Source organism: Cataglyphis hispanica, chromosome 16, assembly GCF_021464435.1.
Source record: "Cataglyphis hispanica isolate Lineage 1 chromosome 16, ULB_Chis1_1.0, whole genome shotgun sequence".
Lineage (NCBI taxonomy): Eukaryota > Metazoa > Arthropoda > Insecta > Hymenoptera > Formicidae > Cataglyphis > Cataglyphis hispanica.
The window spans coordinates 5,613,041-5,633,992 of record NC_065969.1 but is presented as its reverse complement, the minus strand read 5'-3'; the positions used below and the strand labels follow the sequence as shown (position 1 = coordinate 5,633,992).

Below are 20,952 nucleotides of genomic sequence, written 5' to 3'. Positions count from 1 at the left end.
GCGAAGTGTTGCTACACCTACGTATAAGGATATTTGTTGAAGCCAAGGACGACTAGTGAGGATCGTGAATATTGAATAAAGCATCTGCACGTGGTCCTTCGAGCGATGTCTGTATTATATAATATAAAAAAATCTCTTACGAGAGTCATAGGTATCTTTCCTGCAGATTTAAATGATGATTATAATTACAGATTACAAAATTAATTAATTACATATTATTAATGACTTATGATATGATAACGTAAAACGGGATTAGAGACTGTAATCAGAACGAGCGTAACTTTACGCTGGAAGAAAAGATTTTGTGCAACTATGAAATGATAACGAGCAAATTAATCTCCCACTTTTTAGCAGCAGGAGTTCCAATTTATCTCCCATTATAAAATAACATTATAAATTTTAATGAGGGACGAATTCTCAAAACAAACTCGTGCCTCTTTCGATACAATCTCCGTTCACCGTTGCGTAAAACTTTTGCTCGATGTAATTTGACCCCGATTTTTGCTCTTCCCGATGACATATGACGTTTCATTGAAACGATATTGATTGAATGATAAGTTGCCTGTTAAATATATCGTCGTTTCGTAAAAAAAATTATTCGCCACTGAGTAAATATAAAACGCGGTAAGTGAGAAGAGCACGGTGAAAATATTACATGTCGACTACATGCGAAACTGTTTATTATACCGATCGGTCGGATGTCAATAAACGCGGTCTAGAGACGCATAATTTCTTGTTGTTTGCGCAATATACAATCTGTTATTTAATAAAAAAGGGAAAAAAAGACAAGATCTCTTCAAACGATTAAATGTACAAAAAGCCGCGTGCGACGTATAAAGATAAAACTTATATATCGAAGTAACGTATATCTCACACACACACACACACACACACACACATATACAATATTATATGTATAACTTAACTTTGATTGACTCATGTACAACATATGTTATTCTATAATTATGTTGATCAGCTGTTTTAGCAGACTCAGTACTGGCGGGAGGACAATTGCTTCCGATTTGTCCGTCGCTGGCTTTTTCCGGACAGTCCTCGGGCGTATGGTTTGCGTGCGTTTGTTGACAGATAGAAGATGCCGCGTGCTCTGTCAAATTTTTTCATAAACGCCCGCATAAATATTTCCACGCGATGCGAATATTTTATTACGTTACTTTTTCTGAATATTTTCTTTTTCTTGTTTTGTTGACACGCGTGTATTTTCAGGAATATCGAATATATCAATCTGTCGCAGCAACAGCATGAAGTAATCTCATGGCGTAAATAAGGATCTGCATTACTTACGTATGAGGGGTATCCTCCCCCATCAGAATGTGCTCTTCTCTCTTGGGATTGCACCACCCGATCAGGTAAGAAAACAGATTTGCGCACGGCGCCGCCCAGAATCCCTTTTTCGTCGTGATTGACTCTATGTAATACGGCGTCACCTTCGTATGATCGCACGAGAGCGTTTCTACAAGAATAAAGAAAGGTTCATTCATATTATCGATATTTTATGCATGCGCCCGAGAGAGAGAAAATTGGATTTTTTTTTCGATTATATTATTGTTTCAATTAAAAAAAAAGACAAGATGCCTTTTTCTCGTACTTTTCGCCGTGATTGATTTTTTTTTGCTCGTTACTTACGGAGTATAGAAGAAGTGGCGCATCCGGGCTGACTCGAGCCACCGTTTACGTAAAAGTCCGCGTGGCCGGTAGGCCCCCACTGGCCTAGGATGCCCGCGGCTGTATGGATCACGTCCACAAAATGGGCATCCGTTTCGTCTAAATCCATCGAGCGATTGCCATTCATATAGAAAAATATCGTCGGATCGAGGCCTGCAAACAGAAAGTAGGAGAATCGTTATTAAAGAATTAGTGTCAATGCTACATAATGATGAATTATAGATACTCTCTCCAGACGTAATATTTTAGATATAAAATTATGATTAAAAGATACGCATCTTTGTCCTAATTTCGTTATATTATTCTTTTGGTTCTTTTGAAATTTGGAATTAAAGTCCAAACTTTTGGCTTTAAAATAATTGGTAAAAATTAACACATTGAAAAATATTCTCTCTCTCACATTAGAGCGACAAAATTGCGTATTACATCTAGAGGAGATTTAAACATTGCGGGACAGCGATCGGCTGCATACGAGCAATTACCCGTAATTCTCCCGAGCTTGTCATTGGGTAAATAATTTGCGATGAGTCCAGCGATATGCGCGCCCACGCTGTATCCCAGCACGTGTATATTCTCCGTCTTCGTGCCGCGCGGATGATCCCTCAGATACTTCACCAGCTGAGCGATGCACTTGGAGCAAAAATCCGGGCCCCACGAGATCTGCGAGAGACAGGGCTCGCGTACCAACGAACCATAATCCACGATTATAATATTGTAATCGCCTCGCGTGAAATACGCTGAAATCGAATCGTGGTGGTATTTTTGGCTATTTTTATCGAACGGTTATCCTTCGCGTTTTTCTATAACGTTTGTAATTTTCTACGTCTATATGTAGATAAGTGATATTGTTATCAGCGATATTAATAGATTTATGCATATATTTTCACGGTTGCCTGATGATAATTACGTAAATTTTATATATGAAAAATGGATTTTTCAATTATCTATTTTTGAAAATTATTATTTTTCAAATGCTTGATATATTTTTAATCATATATTATTACTTATTAATTTTGTATTGCATATAAATAATAATTATTTTTTTTATATCATAAATGACCTTTCTGTTGCAAAAACTTGAAGATGAGCTACGATTTAAATATACAAGAATTTAGAAGAAATGGCTAATCTTACCATCTCGTAAATCTGTGCTGGGCGCTAAATTTCGTCCACCGCCGAAGCCGTGAATAATGATCTTCGTCGGATTGGTCTTATTGAATTTGGAATTGCGGAGAGAACTAAAATCTCGAACGTCTAATAGCAGCGGATTTTGTTGCGTTTCCCTGAAAATCGCGAGGTACGTATGCATATATATTATGCTTCGTATGAATGCAATTTTTCGCCGATGCAATTCACGTCCGCTACGTAAATATAGAGACGATAGTGAGAGCATTGGACGATACTATAGATGCCGGAGAAAGGTCTGGCTGGAAAGGAGGTTACTTTCAGTAGAGAATGAAATGATCGTGATCTTGAAACCGAGAGTAACGTTGACCGTTTCCTCGTTACGAGTCTTTTTACTTTTCAAAACTTGGAAACGATCGATACAATCAATACTTTACTTAAGCGTAAAATGTAAATTAATCTTAAAATCAATTTTAATATTTAGAATATCCGATTTCTATTTAAATCGTAATTTTCATTAAATAAATATTTAATTTGAAAAAAAAAAAAAATAGAAAAGAGGTACCTGGTGTACAAATAGAACTCTATCTGCGCATGCGGACAAATGTAAGGTGGTTTTGCGCAGGATGTGCTATTGAAGAGATCTTTAATGGTTTTGTCTTGAGCCATCGCATTGTCTGGAAAAATAATTGTAGATCGATCAATTAATCTTTTTTCCCTTTTTTTTTTCAATATATGAATAAGTTAACTTTTAGTTAATTATCGGTTAGGCAATCAATCGTATAATCTGGATTACGTGTCTCGTGGATCAAAAACAATTAGATCATTATATGAATCTAGGTGAAGGTCCGTGATCTTGCTATAGTTTATCGCCGATGCTATAAATAAATTTTTACCTTGGAGAGATGGAAAATGTCGCACTCGTACTTTCTTTCATCATTTCGTCAATTTTTAATCGAATCTGTTTTTTTTTTTTAACGCGGGGATAATTCTTTCTTTATGTTATAATTAATCGTCAGCCTCAGATTTGTGTTGGATAGAATTTTTTTGCGATCGATACACTCGTGGTAGCACTTTATGATAATTCGAGAGAAAGAAAGCCGAGTTTGTTTTGTCCACATCAGTGAAATAAAACTTACCTCACTTAAAGTAAAAGTCAAACACATCGAAAGTAAAAGTTATCGCGAATGCTACAGTTTCAGTCTCAAAGAAAGTTATATTGCAAAAGTGGAATTCCTTTTCATGTTAATTTTAATTTTTAAAGACACTATGCAAAACCTCTTCCACAATATAAAGTGTGTGTTATAATAATAAAAATTATAATAATAAAAATTCTGAGAAGCTAATAAATAATCAATAACAATTAATAACAAATATAAAAGAATTATAATTAAGAGATATATTTAAAAAATTATTCGAAATACAGCTCTTTTTTACAAGATTAGAAAAGTCTTTTACCTTTAATTTAAAGTGACAAACAAGGCGCTTTATCACACTTACAAAAAAAGCATTTTTATTTTCCGACTTACCATGTGCGTTGACTTTGAAGAAAGGCAAAAGCGGGCAGCGGAAGGAAACGGGAGAGCAAAGGAAATTCTTATTTTAAGATGTTTAGATCACCCGTCCTTTTAGATAGAGATCGCATCCGCAAAATCGAAAACACGCACCCACGTAAAATTGAAATTCGAGAAACTGAACATTTCGAAGGCGAATGAATCGCGGCAATCGAGAGTATACGAGACGTTGAGTTACTCCGGTACTTACGATACTGCAGCAGGGCACAAGAGAGCACGAGGAGAGCGTGGTATCTCACGACACTGACCGCCATCTCCTGCGGTGATCCCGCGATTTATGATATAACATTCAGGCACGAAAAATCACCATACGGACGCGAATCCCGCCGCCGTGCGTATACGATTGCAAAATGCAAAGTCATCGGGGGATATATATCGTCTGTGCGCGCGGGAGAATTTAGAAAGTGACGAGGAATACAAGTCGCACGATGGCGACGCTTTTACGGCTATCTCACGGCCGGGCCGCTTCTCTCCCGCTTCGCATCCCGCGCGATGCACAAATGCACGCACGGCATATGACATATGCGTGCGACGAGCCACGTCGATTGGGTACGCACGCGAGCGTCCCGTGTCGCGCGATTCACACGTGTGTATATACGCACGTGTGTATATACGCACATTCTTTTTACCGTATACGAGGTATACACAGATTGATCTTATCTTCTGCGATAGGTGCGATAAAGCGAGACTTATCCATCGTTTACGCATATTTGTCCACGGATCCTTTTCTAAATCAAATAATATTTAATTCATAATTTTATTTCGTAAATAATTAAATAAATATAATCGTCTAATTTTTTTCACTTAAAAATTTTTGGTAATTCAAATTAAATTTTGATTTTTAAGAAATTTGCAATTCTACGTAAGTAAAACTTTTAATTCTTAAAATTCTGAATCACGCACTTATATAATTTATTGTTTGGAATTTTTTAAGGCTCTATTTTTTTTCGAAAAAGATGTTAGTGGAAAATCATTATTTAAAAAAAAAATTTCTATTTTTTTTTAAGAAACGAAAATTTTGTCGCACTTTACAAAATTGCAGTATTTTGTCAGAAATGTGATTTGTGAGGCTACATAATCCTCGGTGTTTCACAAACGATTACAGACATATTAGGAAATCATCTTTCCGCGTGCGTAATAGATTAATTTCACAGGATATTATTAGAGTTAATTCTCGCGTACGTACCTCGCGGAAATGCTCTCTGCATAACTACTAGATAGTACGTTACCATAAACAAAGCATTATGCAACATTAGAAATGATTTCGAAGCGTCTATTTAACGATTGTCGCACACAAATTACTGTCCTGCTTATGGAAAATTGAGAGAGATCTCTCGCGGTATTATCTCTTTCAACTGTCGCAACTACTTGCTTTCGTCTGCTCACAGACATCATAATGCATATATAATATTTTAGGATACGGATTAATATACGGAAAAAGGAGAAAAAGGACGTGATCACACGTGATTGTGTGCATTTAATTCATTAAATAAACGTTACGATGGTCAAACATGCAGAAATATATGTACATGTATCTGTATGTAAATAAGACAGAAGAGAGAAGATGCAAATGCGAACAAGGGCATGTCCCGCACGTTTAATAGTTAACTATGTTTCGAAGCTAAGCAAGGATCAATAATTATCAATGAAATTTGTTTACGATAATAATGTTAGTTGTTGCCCGCGGCCCGCGTCTTTTTTTTCTCACCTTGCATTTCTTTTTTTTTTTACGAATACGATTTGTAGGTCGATTGATTTCCTCGGGACTGATACGATATACAAATCTTTCGTAATAATCGTCGCATTTATTATCTTCTGTTAATAATACGCGCTTCGTTCAAAGATCCAGGTGGAACGAGTTTTGAAAAGATTGGCTTACGATTTATTGTCAATTTACCGCCAGAATGTGCCTCTCGTTTTAATTACATGATACATTGAAAATTACAGTATTACATACATATTTTACATAATAATTAGCGTTGCGATAATCAGTAACAAACCAGATTGCACCGGCGTTTGATAACAATAATCTCTAACAATGCGATACATAAAATGCCTCTCTAATACACGTACATAGTATAGAACGAGTCCGCTAATACAAACGATCAAAATAGATTTTTTGTCGTGTTTACACTGTTGTGTGTACAGTCATCTCTCGCTCTCGGAAGATTATTAGAAAACATCTCCGGAATATATAATTTTATTCTCGTAAAGAGGCGAGATTGTAACAATGGACAAAGTATATAGAGTTGCATAAACGACGAGGATATATTTGTCGATGATTAAAACCTTCTCTCGTGAGTTATAATGAGGAGGGAAAAAATACGCGTATCTCTCTGGTACAGCTTTTCTCTCTCTAAACATCCAAATTTATGTTACGCCATTTCCATAAATCTTGCGTCAAAATCAATCGCGGTTCAATCGAGATCATTCCCTCTAGACGAACAAATGAAAATATCATCGAGAATCGATTAAATTTCCGATTAATTTCTTAATCAACTCTTATGGAAATCGCGTCGGAAAATTCTGAATACACGAAGATGTGAATCATGATCCGCTATTGACGCTGCACTCGTATTTTGCTCCATTAGAAAGAGCAGATTCTTTTGATTCACGCGTAATCCTAATTATATCGATAATCCTTAACAAATGCATGTGTATATGAGTATACGTAATTAACACCATATTATTGTCTACTAAGCTTCAACGTAGTATTTCTTAACCAGCAAGACATACTGAAAGAAAACAATAGTCAGTACAAGACGGAAATAACTTTTTTTCGCGAGAATTAAACGCTTCGCGAAAATGAAGCTTTTAAAGTAAAACCTGACGATTAGGATTGCGATTGTAAAAGGCAACTTGCACAATGCAATTAATTATATATATCGCAAAGCAATCTCTCGGTTAATCATACTATTTCGCAATCGTATTTTTTAACAGAGAGCGATGATAAATATTTCGCGTGACGCAAAACAGTTTTCTCGAATCCTCGCTCGAGGCGTATCGAGAATATAACTACGAGAGTTTCCCACAAACGGAAATAGTAACAATGAGAATCTACTAATCTACACTTGATACGTAATATCAAGCCATCGAAAGCTTAGTATGATAACACTTATTGATTAATACTTTCTATATTCTCGGCATGAAATTCTCGCTTCGTCTCAAAATATTGAATAAACAACATTGCAAAGAAAAAAAAGATAAAATAAATGCTCTTAACAAAACATATATATATATATATATATATATATATATATATATATATATAATAAATATCAAAATTTGACTAACTACATATTTCTAATTAAATTTCTAATTAATATTTCCAAGAAAGGAATAAATGGATCACATTATCTCAATTGCCATGATTACGTAATAACATGTACGAATTTCGCGAGAATTCCGCGTCGTTTTTACAATTTAATATAATATATATATATATATATATATATATATATATATATATATATATCTGAAACTCTCTTTTTATCTATTTATTGTACTTACAACATATTACTTTCACTCTTTCACGAACTTACGTCGTTATTGTCGATATAGTAATTGATACACCTTTGTAAACACGTTTAATCGAGAAATACGTAAATTAATATTATTTTAATTACATGCCACGCGGAGGATGTACATACAAATACGCGACAAATACGCGACAAATACGCCGGTATGTATACAGCATCGTGTAAGGTATATACATACACATAGAAGTATATCATGTGTGTATATATGTATATAAATATGTAAGTGTGTATAGAGATGTGGTTCCATATCGTAAACTCTGTCGAATGCTTGTGTCCCTCCCCAGAATTATAAGTATAATGTATCTTCTCTCCTTGCTAAAAGTTCGAATCATGAAACTACGTATTTTAAATTGATTTCGATAATGAAGTATCCTTTAAATCGCTTTACAATCGTATTACAAAGCTGTGGAATAGTAAAATATTGCGTATATAATCTTTTTATTTTATTCATATTCTTCATCTTCGTCTGATGAAAAGATATTTAAAATCATACGATTTGCACAAGACTTAGAGTGCAAAAACTTTATTGATTCTGTACGACACAGTCGCACATTATTCTTATCATTCTGAATCAGAGAAAGATGATATTAAATTTATGATATCTATATATCTTCGCAATTCAATTACGCATCGTTTTACTCATTCCACGAATGTGTCTTTGGTATTGTCGTAAACTTGATAATATGATCTTTGTATGATACGAGATTAATTCCCCGTCTTATTCTCTCCCGTGTTTGTCACTTTCGTAGTGCAATAACAAATCTGATGCGAGTTGTTACAAAAATATATGGAAACAGGCGGAAATGTAAATACAATCTCATTATACTTTCATCACACATTCTCGTGCGTTTCTCGTGAAGTCATCTTTCGCACTTGAAAAAGTATCTCCGACAGTAGGCATAATTTCCGAATCTCTCTTTCGCACGAACGAAAATAACAAGATATTCTTTAGTTAAGTTTCTCTTATTTTTTGCTCTATTGAAACCCGCAAAAAGCAAATACGAATCTGTAATTTTGATTACGTATGTATATATGTATATTTATATGTATATATAGATATATATATATATATATATATATATATATATATATATATATATAAAGCTAATCGTCATAAAGCCGTACAGGATGTGCCGAAAATGAAGCTCTGCTAATCCATCTAAGCAATAATCTCGCAATCGCAACGATCGTTCGTAATGTTATCATAACAATTTTTTTCTTTTTTTTTTTTTTTTTAATAAATGATAGTTTGCATCTACTACTGGCATCGGCACACACCCCGTGTTTTATTTATCTCTTTATTGTCATAAATTTTATTATTGGAGCTATACGTATATACGTAAGTATTAGTATATCGGTATTATTGTTCGAACAGCATTAGAACTTATCCTAAGTTTTTCGTAATATAATTACGCTTTATATAGATAAATATCTCGGATATCTCCCAGAAAAGCAAACTGTTTCTGGTTCGGTGAATGAAGTCGTGAATAACTTTAGGCCAGTCACTACTTCGATATATAATGATGAATATATCTATATATAGAGATCCTTAACGTTATCTGTCATACAGGACGAGTCACGATTAAAGCGGAAACATCGAATTACAAAAAAAAAAAATAATAATAAATTAGAACAACAAATTAAATTTTTATATTTTATGTCTTTTGTATTCCTTATTTTTTTTTATATTCCATTACGATCCCTTTTGTAAGATTATAATAATCATTTCGTACATATTTGATCATTTGCTGAGGGAAAGCGGTGTCCTGCTTTTTTTATTTTATTTTCAAGCAGATTGTCACTGTGAGATTTCAGATCCGCTTTTTTCCCAAGCTTGACAGCGAATCGTTTTTCCCTGGCGTAACAGTGGCGCAGATGGTACACAACGCTTAGATGACTATTATCACGCGTGTATCATTAATTTCAAATGTTGCAAGTGTGTTTCCGACTTTCTATCATCCTGCGTGCCCCTTTTTTAAAACGTGGCACACGGTCGATGCACTGCGCGAAAAAAATGCGCGTTGCGGCATCGTCATTTTCGTGTCATCATTAATACGAGCGTTCTAATCGTAACCCGTCATTATATATCCGTCCCGTATTGTCACGAAGTGAGATTATTACCGTTGCGTGCACGGGGTGTTTGGTAATTGCTCGTGACTTGCGATGAACGGACTTGCGATGTTCTCCCTTTGTCGAAAATTCAAACGGCTTCTCTTTTTACCGAGAATTAAAATTAGTCTTAAACTAGAAATTAAATTAATTCTGATTATTTTCGGAGTTTCAATTAACTGAAAGAGCATGAGTTTTAAAACAATTGAATGATTCTTACTTTTTTCCTGATATCTAATGTAATAAAACAATCTTTAATTTTCGTAAATATCTTTTATTTGAAGCATCACGGAATTTACTTTTTATTAATTTTCTGTAAACATTCACGTTAAGAATTTATCTTATCTTGATAGGACAATGTCGAAATCCGTTCATCGAGCACGCGAATTCTTAAACACCCCAGTTCGCAAATATCGACGTAACAAAGTTACACGTGATTAAATAAATAATTAAACTTTAAATCTGGTGCTCTGTTGTAACATGTGCATCAGGCTTTAGTTTAAATATTATTGTCGTACAGTGAAGCGCCCGATAATCAATACTTCGTAGCGCGTCTTTATGCCCTAATGTTTCGTAATATAATAAATTGCAATACTTCTCGCTTGTTCTCTTTTTTTTCTAATCATTCTCAAATATATCAATCATCACACGCACATTGCTGTCATTAATGTATGTATGTAATCATATACATCTTTGACATGTGTGTGATTTATATATAGTTACATTTATATTAACGTACAACATAACGTATAACGCGTATTACATATCTATATATAATCTTATTTGCCGACGAGAACGCGAGACGACACTTGCCGATACCATAAGTGTCGATACGTACGCATATCATATCGGTATGTATCTTTAAAAAAGTCTCGCATAAATTGACTAATTTTGTGGATCCTCCTTTGAAGGAAAAACGGAAAATTTAGGCTACTCAATTCGTAGGTTCACATGCGCACGTGACGTTCAATATACTTGTACTACACATCGCCGTATTAACGTACCATGTACCTTACTTATAAACGCGAATGCACATCGGAATAGAGTCAGCACTAGGCGATCGAATCGGTTAATTGCGTCTTTGTTTAATTTTTGTTATTATTGATATTCGAAAATTATTTCTGTTTATTTGCAACAATTGGATAGACATAAGATACGTATTTCCATGGAATATTTAATAGCATATATAAATGTTTATGCTGAAAAACTGAAATAATTTTTCTCTCTTCAAAGTTTTATGATTGAATATAAAAATTTAATATTTTTAATGCTAATTTTAACGCTAATTATCCGAGTCATTATGTAAAAGCAAAGTTCATCTAAAATTAATTGACAGATAAGGCTTTATTATTCGCAATCCTTAAAAATCTTTTTTCTTATCCCGGTTATAATGCAAAAATTTATTTCTCGACCGTTTGTAGTTCAATATTTTTGTTAAAAGAACATATTTGGTTTTAGTTTTCTACAAGAAGGGGATTATTGTCGGGTACATCGAGTATTGAATATTCTGCGTGTAAAAAAATGGAATAATCGAAATTAGCCGTTTCGAGCCCCAACTTTTTATCACCATTCATTCGCAATACTCGACGCGATGCGTCTCACATACCTTTCATGTTGCTCCTTCTATGTGTCCCGTTTTTACCTTTGATCGCGCATATGCGTGATTATGAAGGACCTACATATTCATATTTATATAGAGTAAAAGATGCGTGTGTGTATGTGTATGTATAATATACGTATGTATACGAAATACATCTAGACAATGTATATTTTGCTTCTTTTTTTCTAAATATTCCGATCTTATTTTGATCTTTGTATATTCACTTTCATGATTTGTCTACTTAATAGCTTATCATTACTTTCTTACGATACTTTCATTTCGTTATCACTTTCTTACGAATACTTTCATACGTTTCAAGTTATAAGCTGCTACGTGAATGTTTCCAGACTTGTCTCGGATATTGAGAAAACTCGCGTCAGATAATTAATTTAGAATCCGATTTATGTAATCGTGCAAATTCATCAATTTTTATGATCCGTTTTGCTATCTTTCGCACTTCATTTTTGGCGAATATTAATGGAAAATTAAGTAATAGTTCCACTTTCCCCTTGCGGTTTTTTGCGCTTTTTACGTTCACCAACTTCGCACACGCAATATCCATACGTCATAAATATTCTGCGTGAATATTTCCGTATATATTTCTTCGATATTCAAATGTCTTATAATATCTAGATTTCTGAATCTCTGTTAGTGTGTTACTGTTAATTGTTTTTATAAACATTTTTTTAAATTTTATCTAACTCACAGTCAACAACTGTCTGAGAATTAAGGAGTATCCGAAAAATTGGATACTGCAATTTGAATATCCAAGTGAATTCAAAGATAATTTCTCCGAATATTTATGCTGTATGGATTTCCATTACTTTATTCCAAATTTAATTGTACTATATCCAAGTGTGCGTAATAAAGATCTTGCGCATCTTTGCGTATAATTTTAATTTCGACAAACGATTTATACGCCGTTCGTTATATCGATTTCGTAAACTTTCTCTCTTCTTTATTGCTATATTTCTTCGCGTAAGTAACTTAATTTTAAATCAAAAGTCGGAAGGAGAGGAGAAGAAATACCTAAAAGTTTCAGCGATTGAGCTATGTCGCGCGCACCGAGATCTCTCGTGATTGCTATTTCGTTTTTTTCAAACCTTGCAATTAATTATTGTCCACAGAGAAAGTTATTGTCTGCAATGGTTTGAATTATTGTCGATTTGGGATATATCTCGATCTCGTCGTTAATATAAGCAGCATTTTTGCTATTAATATCTTTTTATAAAAAGGACATTCGCAAATACAATATATTTTGCGGATATCGTATATCTTAATCTTCTTATAAATTAGGGCAATATTTTCTTCCATCTAATATCTCATGAAAAAATATAAGTATTCACCGCGTTTTGAGTTATCGCGATGCAACTTGCAAAGCCTGACTTGATAACTCGCTTCAGTCTCTTTCAAAAAAATATACGCGTTGTACATAAGATGCGTTTTCAAAATTCTTGTCCGATCAGCTGTTTACTTTTACTTTAAAGAAAGCGTGCAAAGGTCGACGAATTAAAAATATAAAATTCTTCCTAGCTTGAACTAGAAAAATATTTTTAGATTCGATTTTACGCAAATCACTTATATATAGTTTTCAAAATGATAGAGTGCATCATACTGTCTATCTCATTTATCGTAGAACGCTGTAAAAAATATGGCATATTTCCAATAAAGTTTATATAAATAGCGATCGTTTGATCATCTATCGATAAATCTCATTAATCTTACGACGTAGCCGAGATAAAATCCTTCTGGTGTGGTTACGAGTTATTCGCGTGGCCATTCATAGGTCATTCTCTGCACTCTTAGATATTACGCTCAACAAAAAATTTCGGATATTTTTACCGATATTTTTACCGAAAAACTTAGAAATATGCATCTTAACATTTAACTATCTGCACCCTGCAATTCGTAGAATCATCAAACTATTGAAACTTTATTTATACATACGGTCCTCAGACATATTGCGAGATTTGTTAAACAATCCATAATTTATATCAATTCTAATTAAAATTGAGTTACATTTAATAAGTATATTTTACATTTTCTTTAAATTATTATTAAGATTACTAACAATAAAGAGACGTTTATATTGTTATATAATATGTTAAATTTAAGATTAAACTTTTATTTTTCTTGACAAGGAAAACAAGATCGTTTCGACGACTTTTTTTTCTCAATGAAAAATTGCGATTTTATGATCTGTGCTGGTTTTACTTTTGCTAGTTTTGATATAATAAAGACGCGATATGTCTGAGGAACCGGCAGATTGACGGCTAATGATAACGAATGATCTACAACCTCGGGAAAACGCAGTCTACTCTTCTCGTATCCGATTGCTCTATCCGGAGGCTGACCATTCTCAATTCCACTGTTGACTATGCACAACGTCGTGCGCATAGTTGTCCGTTGCTGGTGGTTGCACGAGGGATGCGCTAATGTCAGTGGCGAACGGATTTGTCGAATGGAACGGATTGTTGCTGTTGGTCTCCGTCGAACCGTAGCTTATCACGGGGGCTTTATTGTCTTGTTGCGCGTATAAATGATTTTCAGGCGCCGGCTGTTCGTAAGTATTCCAATCGTCGGCGACTCCGTCCCGGGACGGTTGTTTCTGAAAAGATGGGGATGATTTTTGATCCCATATTTGCAAAATAGATATTTTTATTTAAAAAAAAATAAATTTTGAATCTTAAAATAAATTAAAAATGAATTAAAAATTAAAAATTCTGACGATTCTTTAAAAATTATTTCAACTTGCGTGCTGGTTTTAATAAGTGATCTAAATGAGATTACGTTCTGTAAACGACACGCGATATAAATATCTCTTAAAGATAATTGTTAATGTACTTACTATAAATTCAGATTGCATGGTTTTTGGTGGAGGTGGAACGGGCGGTTTCGTCTGTCCGAATTCGTCCATTGGATTCCAGGCTTTCTGTTCCTCTAATGTGGGATCGGCCCAGGGTTGCAACTCGCCGGAGCAGAAAATCGCGTAAAACGTCACTCCGAAGATGTGAACGCACGCCGCTATGATGAAAACGTTTCGCCAACTGTGCGCGTCCTGCGAACAATTTTTCTTTTCTTTGTAATTGATCGTTTTTTCTCCATTTTCGAAAATTTGTTTAAGCGCATCTCGATATTTCTTTAATGTTAAATCTACTTTTTTATACATTTCTACCAAAGAATAAATTTATGGTTGAAAATTTCTTTTTTCCTCGTACCTTTTTCTCCGTGATGTTATCCACGAAAAAAGGAACCAAGAGACCAGCGATGGTGCCAATCCCGTTGGACATACCCATGAGGATGCTGGCGTATCTGGGCGCGATGTCCAGATGATTGACATTGAAACCAGAAATGGCAAAACCGCTGCACGCGACGCCGATCGCAAGAGCTACCGTAGCCGCGGTTCCATTCTTGGACGTCGTCGCGTGTGCCACCACCAAGAAGAAGAGCGCCTCCATACCGAAACCACCGCAATTGAAAACCTTCCTAACATTCGTCGTCGACATGATGCCGCGTTTACGGAGATGATCCGCCAACAAACCGCCGCATGGCACAATCATCGTCATCAACAGATGCGGAAGCGACCCGATAACTCCAGTCTATAGTAAAATAAGCGATTATATTTATGAGCGAATAATATTTTAAATTCAAATGAAAATAACAATTTTATACGATAATTTATTCAAAAATTATTATACATAATTTATTCAAAAATTATTATACGCATTCAAAAATTATACATATATGATACTGACCTCGACGAGCGGCATTTGGAAGGACTCGTGCATAAAACGCGGTTGAAAGAGCACCAGCAGATAGAAGTTCCACGATCTGCAGAAATTGGCGACGATGATGGCGTATACGGGCATGGAGGTGAGGAATTTTCGCCAAGGCGTGTTCGCTAGGGTGGGCACAGGCGCAGCCACCTGTGATTGTCCTTGACCGAGCGAGTCCTCGATGTAGCGTAACTCACGGGCCGAGATGCACGGATGCTTAGACGGCTTCTCGAACGCCAGCCACAACCAGAAACCGTACCAAATTAGGCCGCAGATGCCTACAATTCATCGGGCAAAATGAAAAATTTCGTATTTTTTTCCCCAAAAATGTGAAATACATGTGAGAGCATAATGCTTACCGTAAAAATAAAATGACGCTGTCCAGCCAAACCAGGCACTCAGGTATCCGGAAAGCGGCATACCTATCACCATCGCGGCGTACGATCCGCAAAACGCTAAGGTGGCCAGACGCGATCTCTCCAGAGGCGGCGCCCAGTATTTCCAAATACCGTGGCACGCCGGATACGTAACACCCTGCAAAGAATAAAAGTATGATCGTTATTGCAAATGACTATAAAATTGCGAGAGAATTTAAAGAATTTCTAGTATAATTCATAATTTTCTTTTTATCATAATTTTATTAATTCATTGTTTAATTGAACTAAATGCTTATTGAATCATACGTCATTAAAATAAATTCTATCGATATAAGAAAATCGACTCTTAATCATGGAATTGCTGAGATAATCAATCGCATAAAGCAGATTTTCCACGCAAAAAAAATATATTTTTTTATAAAGCATATTCTTATTTTAAATTATTTTAAATTCTTATCAATTTTTTAGATACTTACCTCGACCAGTCCTTTCATCACTTGCACGATCATGTCGACGATAGGATCCACCTTTAACGCGCCGGGTACCAGCAGATTCAAGAAGGAAGATATCGCGATAGCGGCGCCGAATATCTTGTTCGCGGGATATAACGACGCGACGAAGCCACCGGGTACCTGCGTCACCAGGTAACCCCAGAAGAAGGACGAATCAAGGGCACTTTCCACGCCGATTGTCCAGTTGAATTTGATACTGTCGTTCTTGCCCTCTGTGCTGTTTTTCATCACCAACTTGGCCATCCCCATGTTACATCTCATGCCGAAAGAAATAATGAATCCTGAAAACGAGATTAATTAAAACGGCTATTAAGGTAAAATAAGATATCATTTCAAACTAAGAAATTTTTTTTATAAATGTAAAAAAAAAACTCGAAAATTTTACCCTCTTATTCGCGATAACATATTATATATTTTTTAAATTCTTAATTTATTGTGAAAAGAGATTTGAATCTTTTTGTGTGTGACAAAAAAAACGATTTAATTAATGACGAATTGTCTTATAATTTATTGTCGATTCTTACCTATACAAGCCAGCATCGCGATAGTGTACCTCTTGGAAAGGCACGGACATTCCGGCATGCAATATGTATCGATATGACGTAATGGTGGTCTCTCCGGTTCCGGAAGTGACTCGAACGAGGCATGTCTACTGTATTCTCTCTCATCCTCGAACCCCTTATTGTCCTTACTACCCTCGTGCGGACCCTCGAACTCCTCGTAACCGGCCTTGTTTCTTCTGAGTCTAAAGAATCGAGAATTCTTTCAAAAGAGATTACCTTTTAAAGAGATTATCTTGAAGAGATTATCTTTTTGCCGCATTAGATTTTTTAATAACTTTTACCGTTTCAAAATGATTTGTTTTTATAATCAAAATTGCGTTTACAGCACAATATAAAAGATATAATTAAAAGAATATTATATATAAATTAAGAATAATTATCCAACGTAATTTTTCGCAATAATTATGTCAAACTATTACAAGGCATAAAATTTTAATTTTTTATAATTCCATAAATATATGTGCATAAAATGTTACCCGGATAATTTCTGCGACGCTTTCGTCTTCAAGGAGTCAAAGGCTACGAGACCCGCCGCTGCGAATCCGGACATTTTCCAATTATTGGGGTTGCTCTGGGATTTCGTATGATCGCGATGTTAATCGGCAGCCCCTGTAGAATACACAGTATAATCAGAAAAAAGTTGTTGTCCTATAGTTTTATAAAAAAATCAATAATGTGCGAATCTTTAATTTTGCAAACAAAACGTATTAAATAATTCAAGTATATCAGAACATTATATAGATATCGTATAAATTTGAAGAGAGATTTTTCAAAATGATATCAAGATTAAACATTTTATAAACATATAATTCGAGAAAGAAAGAGACACGTTATCAAAAATAGCCTCCGCCTCGCTACCGTATCTCGGTCATCCACAGCTCCTTTCGGAAGAAAGTCTGCTATATCTATATACATATAGAGAGTATCTCTACATAGAACGGCACACGAACGGCGAGGGTAACTCTCGGGTAGGACTGTTTATTTGGAGTGGCAGTATCTCCACCCCTAATCCCCGAACTCTCGAGGGAGCATCTTCGGAGGGTAGAAAACTGTGAGAAGAAACGTTTCGTCGGTCGTACACCGAGATCATATTTTTCACTTAGAGTTCGTCCTAGGCCGTGTATATCTCGGCGGTTGAAGTGTAAAATCTTAATCAAATCTATTCTTAATCAAGATGTACTAGTGCGTTGAAGCAAGATATAATAAACACGAATTCTGGCGACTTTTTCGAGCTAGAAAATCAAATAAGATAATCTAGGATAAAAAGTGCACAACAATGTAAGTGCTAAAAACAATTCGCGCACTTTATATTTTCTCTCCAACGCACAAAACTATTTCAATTACAGTTAATATTGTTACACATTTTTTTTAATTTTTATATCTTTAACTTTGATATATGTATTTTACTATTTTTTTTTCACAATGTATAATTGCGAAAAAAAATAGATACATATATGCCAAAAGTAGTTATATTTGGCACTATTATTGTTTTGCGCTTCCAGTCTACGATTGCAATAGTTTCATTGTATCATCGTCATCGTTGTACAACGGAGCCTGCAAAAATCGTTACGAGGGTGCTGCGCCGATCGTAAAGAGGCGCATCGGAGGACAATGGCTCTCTGGATATTAAAACGGCACGTGACAGATAAGAGGCGCAAAATGCACAGTGCGTGTTAATGAATCGGGGTGGAAAAATGACGAGTATGGGACTTGCTGACTCAACTTAATGGACATTGAGTGACATTCGACAAACGACGTTCTCTTACTCTGAGTTGTGACATCTCATGTCTTTCGTTAACTGTAGCAAATTTTTGAGAGATGGATTTAAATAATATTTAAATATAGACGCACTGTGTTTAAAGAACAGAATGATTAAAATGTAATTTTTTGAATAACTACGAAATGTCATGTATAAGAAAGCCAGCAGAAAATATATTACTCTTTCTTAAGGTTCTCTATAAAAGAGAATCTATCAATATATATATATATATATATATATATATATATATATATATATATATATATATTTTCGAATATCAAAAAAAAATAATAAAATTCTCGAAATTTCGGCATTGTGGGATAAAGATAAAGCTTATTTTCATGAATAAATGATAAATAGTAGTAGGATTCTCTATTGCGCGATATTCAGAGAGGATCTCGATTAAAGCAGAAATTCAATTTGCAGCTAATCAGCGAAAGAATGGCGCAAACGAGATGACTGAAACATCTCACAGCCTCGGGCAACCTCGTGTAATTCAAGTTGAAATGTGAGGGGTGCAATAAACGTTAATATACTCGCACGACGAATTTCACGTATCTAAAAATTACACAATCGACATCACTGAAATGTTTTATCAGATTCTCTAGCAATTCTACGCATTCCACATCACAAAACACACATCAGATATAAATCACTCTCGAACGAATACGACGAACAGATCACTCTTCGCAATCTATTTCACCGAATTCCTCAAATAAAAAATTTTTATTTAAAATAAACATGTTAAGAAGGAACCCTTCGAATATTCCATTAAGGAAAAAACTACGAGTATAATATAAACAATTTTATCGTCACTTTTTTTAATTCCATTTGGTTTCAGAATCTTTCTCGAGATTTTTGCTCAAATAAAAAATGGATGACGACTAAAAACCGAGTAAAGAAATTTAAACATTTTCGGCTCCTTCAGAATTTAAATAGAATTATCATTACTTTGCAATTTTCACTCGTACCGAATCTTCAAAATCACCTTTACATATTTCTCAGACGAGAGAAATAATCTTAAGAACACTTAGGTAAATTTCTCGTTCCATCCCTTCGAAAGGTCATGCACGTTCCCCATTTTGCTCGCAAGCAAAATGGAATCGAAACTCGCAATTTTTTTTTTAAATGTTTAAAGAGAACAATCGAGAAAGCCGGGAAAATACGACAAGAGAATTCGCGGCACTCACCAATAATTAAGTCCAGACACGATTACGAGCGGATTGGGTGACAGTAGCGCGGGGTACGCGACGGAGAACGTCGTCGACGTCGCCTGACGTCGTCGTCGTCGTCGTCGTCGCCGCCGTGGCCGCCGCCGTCGACGGTGGTGGCGGCGACGGCGTCGGCGTCGGCGTCGCTGGCAACCAAGTTGACTTCCACATCACGGCGTCAGCGCATCCCGGAGCGACGATGCGATTGGATCGCAGGATGCGACGCATCTATATCACTGGCCAATCGTCGACATTTACAACCCCCTTTAGATTGACCCCAGGCGGGGCTTCCCGGCTGCACCCCCGGGCCGAAAGTTTTGCAATAACAAAACGGCACGCACCGGAAATAAGCGATCGTAACGGCGTTACAGTATTAAAACAGGATAACACGCGTGTTACTTTGAGTCTTAGTGCTCATCCTCCTTCCCCCGAGAGACTTGATAATCGAGCAGGACTATTAGAGGGTTGGATTTGGTTTCTAATTTGCGAAGGGGATGAGAACGGAGTGTCATATTTGCATGTTTTGCCTAAAAGCTTGAGACATGCCTGTGATTGTAAGATAGGAAGTCATAAAGATTATATTTAACATTAATTATGTTAAAAAATTAATATTCTAAAAAATACTTTGATATTAGATTCTATGACCAGTCTGTGAAATCGACTTTTTATAATCGAATTCTCGAGTTACAAGCGATTAAAAATATGTGAAGGTTTTTCAGCAAACTGAAATTCTGAGTTATAATTACATAAAGATATTTTTTATAAAAAAATTTGTGGTGTCAAATTTAAAATTGGAATTGCTGCGGCATCCCTTATTATTCTAATCATTTTATATCATTTAATATTATTGTACAATAAAGTCGCGAAATTAAAAAGAAACAACTGTATTATATAAGTTAGATTCAATAACCAAATTTTAAATAGATTATCAACTCTAAATATGTGCAAGTATCTGGCATTAAAGTAAATATCAATGATTCTATGACATTGTAGATTTTAATTATTTTATTCCATCCGATTGTACAAATCGAAGAGATGTACAAATCGAAAAAATCGAAAAAATCTAAAAATTAAGAAATGACCATATCAATGATAGAGAATTCTCCCCCAAACTCCGTAGCCGA

The 20,952-nt window shown here is 35.1% G+C and overlaps 2 protein-coding genes across 3 annotated transcripts; both read right to left on the bottom strand.

Moving 5' to 3' along the window:
• Positions 1–91: 91 nt before the first annotated feature.
• Positions 92–4,846, bottom strand: LOC126855495 (pancreatic lipase-related protein 2). Of its 2 annotated transcripts, none has more exons than XM_050603188.1 (7): positions 4,573–4,846; positions 3,374–3,485; positions 2,818–2,966; positions 2,166–2,420; positions 1,645–1,836; positions 1,303–1,471; positions 92–1,105 (listed from the first exon to the last, which is right to left on the bottom strand). In XM_050603188.1, the coding sequence occupies exons 1-7, from the start codon at positions 4,634–4,636 to the stop codon at positions 991–993; spliced, it is 1,056 nt and encodes a 351-aa protein (XP_050459145.1). In that variant the 5' UTR covers positions 4,637–4,846; the 3' UTR covers positions 92–990. The 2 variants fall into 2 exon arrangements, with proteins under 2 accessions (XP_050459145.1, XP_050459146.1); XM_050603189.1 differs by lacking the exon at positions 4,573–4,846 and adding an exon at positions 4,338–4,560.
• Positions 4,847–13,659: 8,813 nt separating this feature from the next.
• LOC126855691 (vesicular glutamate transporter 1) lies at positions 13,660–19,920 on the bottom strand. The gene is made up of 9 exons (XM_050603561.1): positions 19,808–19,920; positions 17,335–17,467; positions 16,820–17,040; positions 16,260–16,576; positions 15,766–15,940; positions 15,386–15,684; positions 14,849–15,229; positions 14,479–14,688; positions 13,660–14,238 (listed from the first exon to the last, which is right to left on the bottom strand). The coding sequence occupies exons 2-9, from the start codon at positions 17,406–17,408 to the stop codon at positions 13,990–13,992; spliced, it is 1,926 nt and encodes a 641-aa protein (XP_050459518.1). The 5' UTR covers positions 17,409–17,467; positions 19,808–19,920; the 3' UTR covers positions 13,660–13,989.
• Between the last annotated feature and the right edge of the window lie 1,032 nt (positions 19,921–20,952).

Bases quoted from the DNA above. Each gene is read 5' to 3' on its own strand.
- LOC126855495 (XM_050603188.1), bottom strand. From the start codon at position 4,636: ATGGCGGTCAGTGTCGTGAGATACCACGCTCTCCTCGTGCTCTCTTGT. The intron at 3,486-4,572 runs GTAAGTACCGGA...TTATTTTTCCAG, and splicing joins TTGTGCCCTGCTGCAGTATC to ACAATGCGATGGCTCAAGAC. The intron at 1,106-1,302 runs GTAAGTAATGCA...AAAATTTGACAG, and splicing joins GGGGAGGATACCCCTCATAC to AGCACGCGGCATCTTCTATC.
- LOC126855691 (XM_050603561.1), bottom strand. From the start codon at position 17,408: ATGTCCGGATTCGCAGCGGCGGGTCTCGTAGCCTTTGACTCCTTGAAG. The intron at 15,941-16,259 runs GTAAGTATCTAA...TATTCTTTGCAG, and splicing joins TGATGAAAGGACTGGTCGAG to GGTGTTACGTATCCGGCGTG. The intron at 14,689-14,848 runs GTACGAGGAAAA...AATTGTTCGCAG, and splicing joins ATAACATCACGGAGAAAAAG to GACGCGCACAGTTGGCGAAA.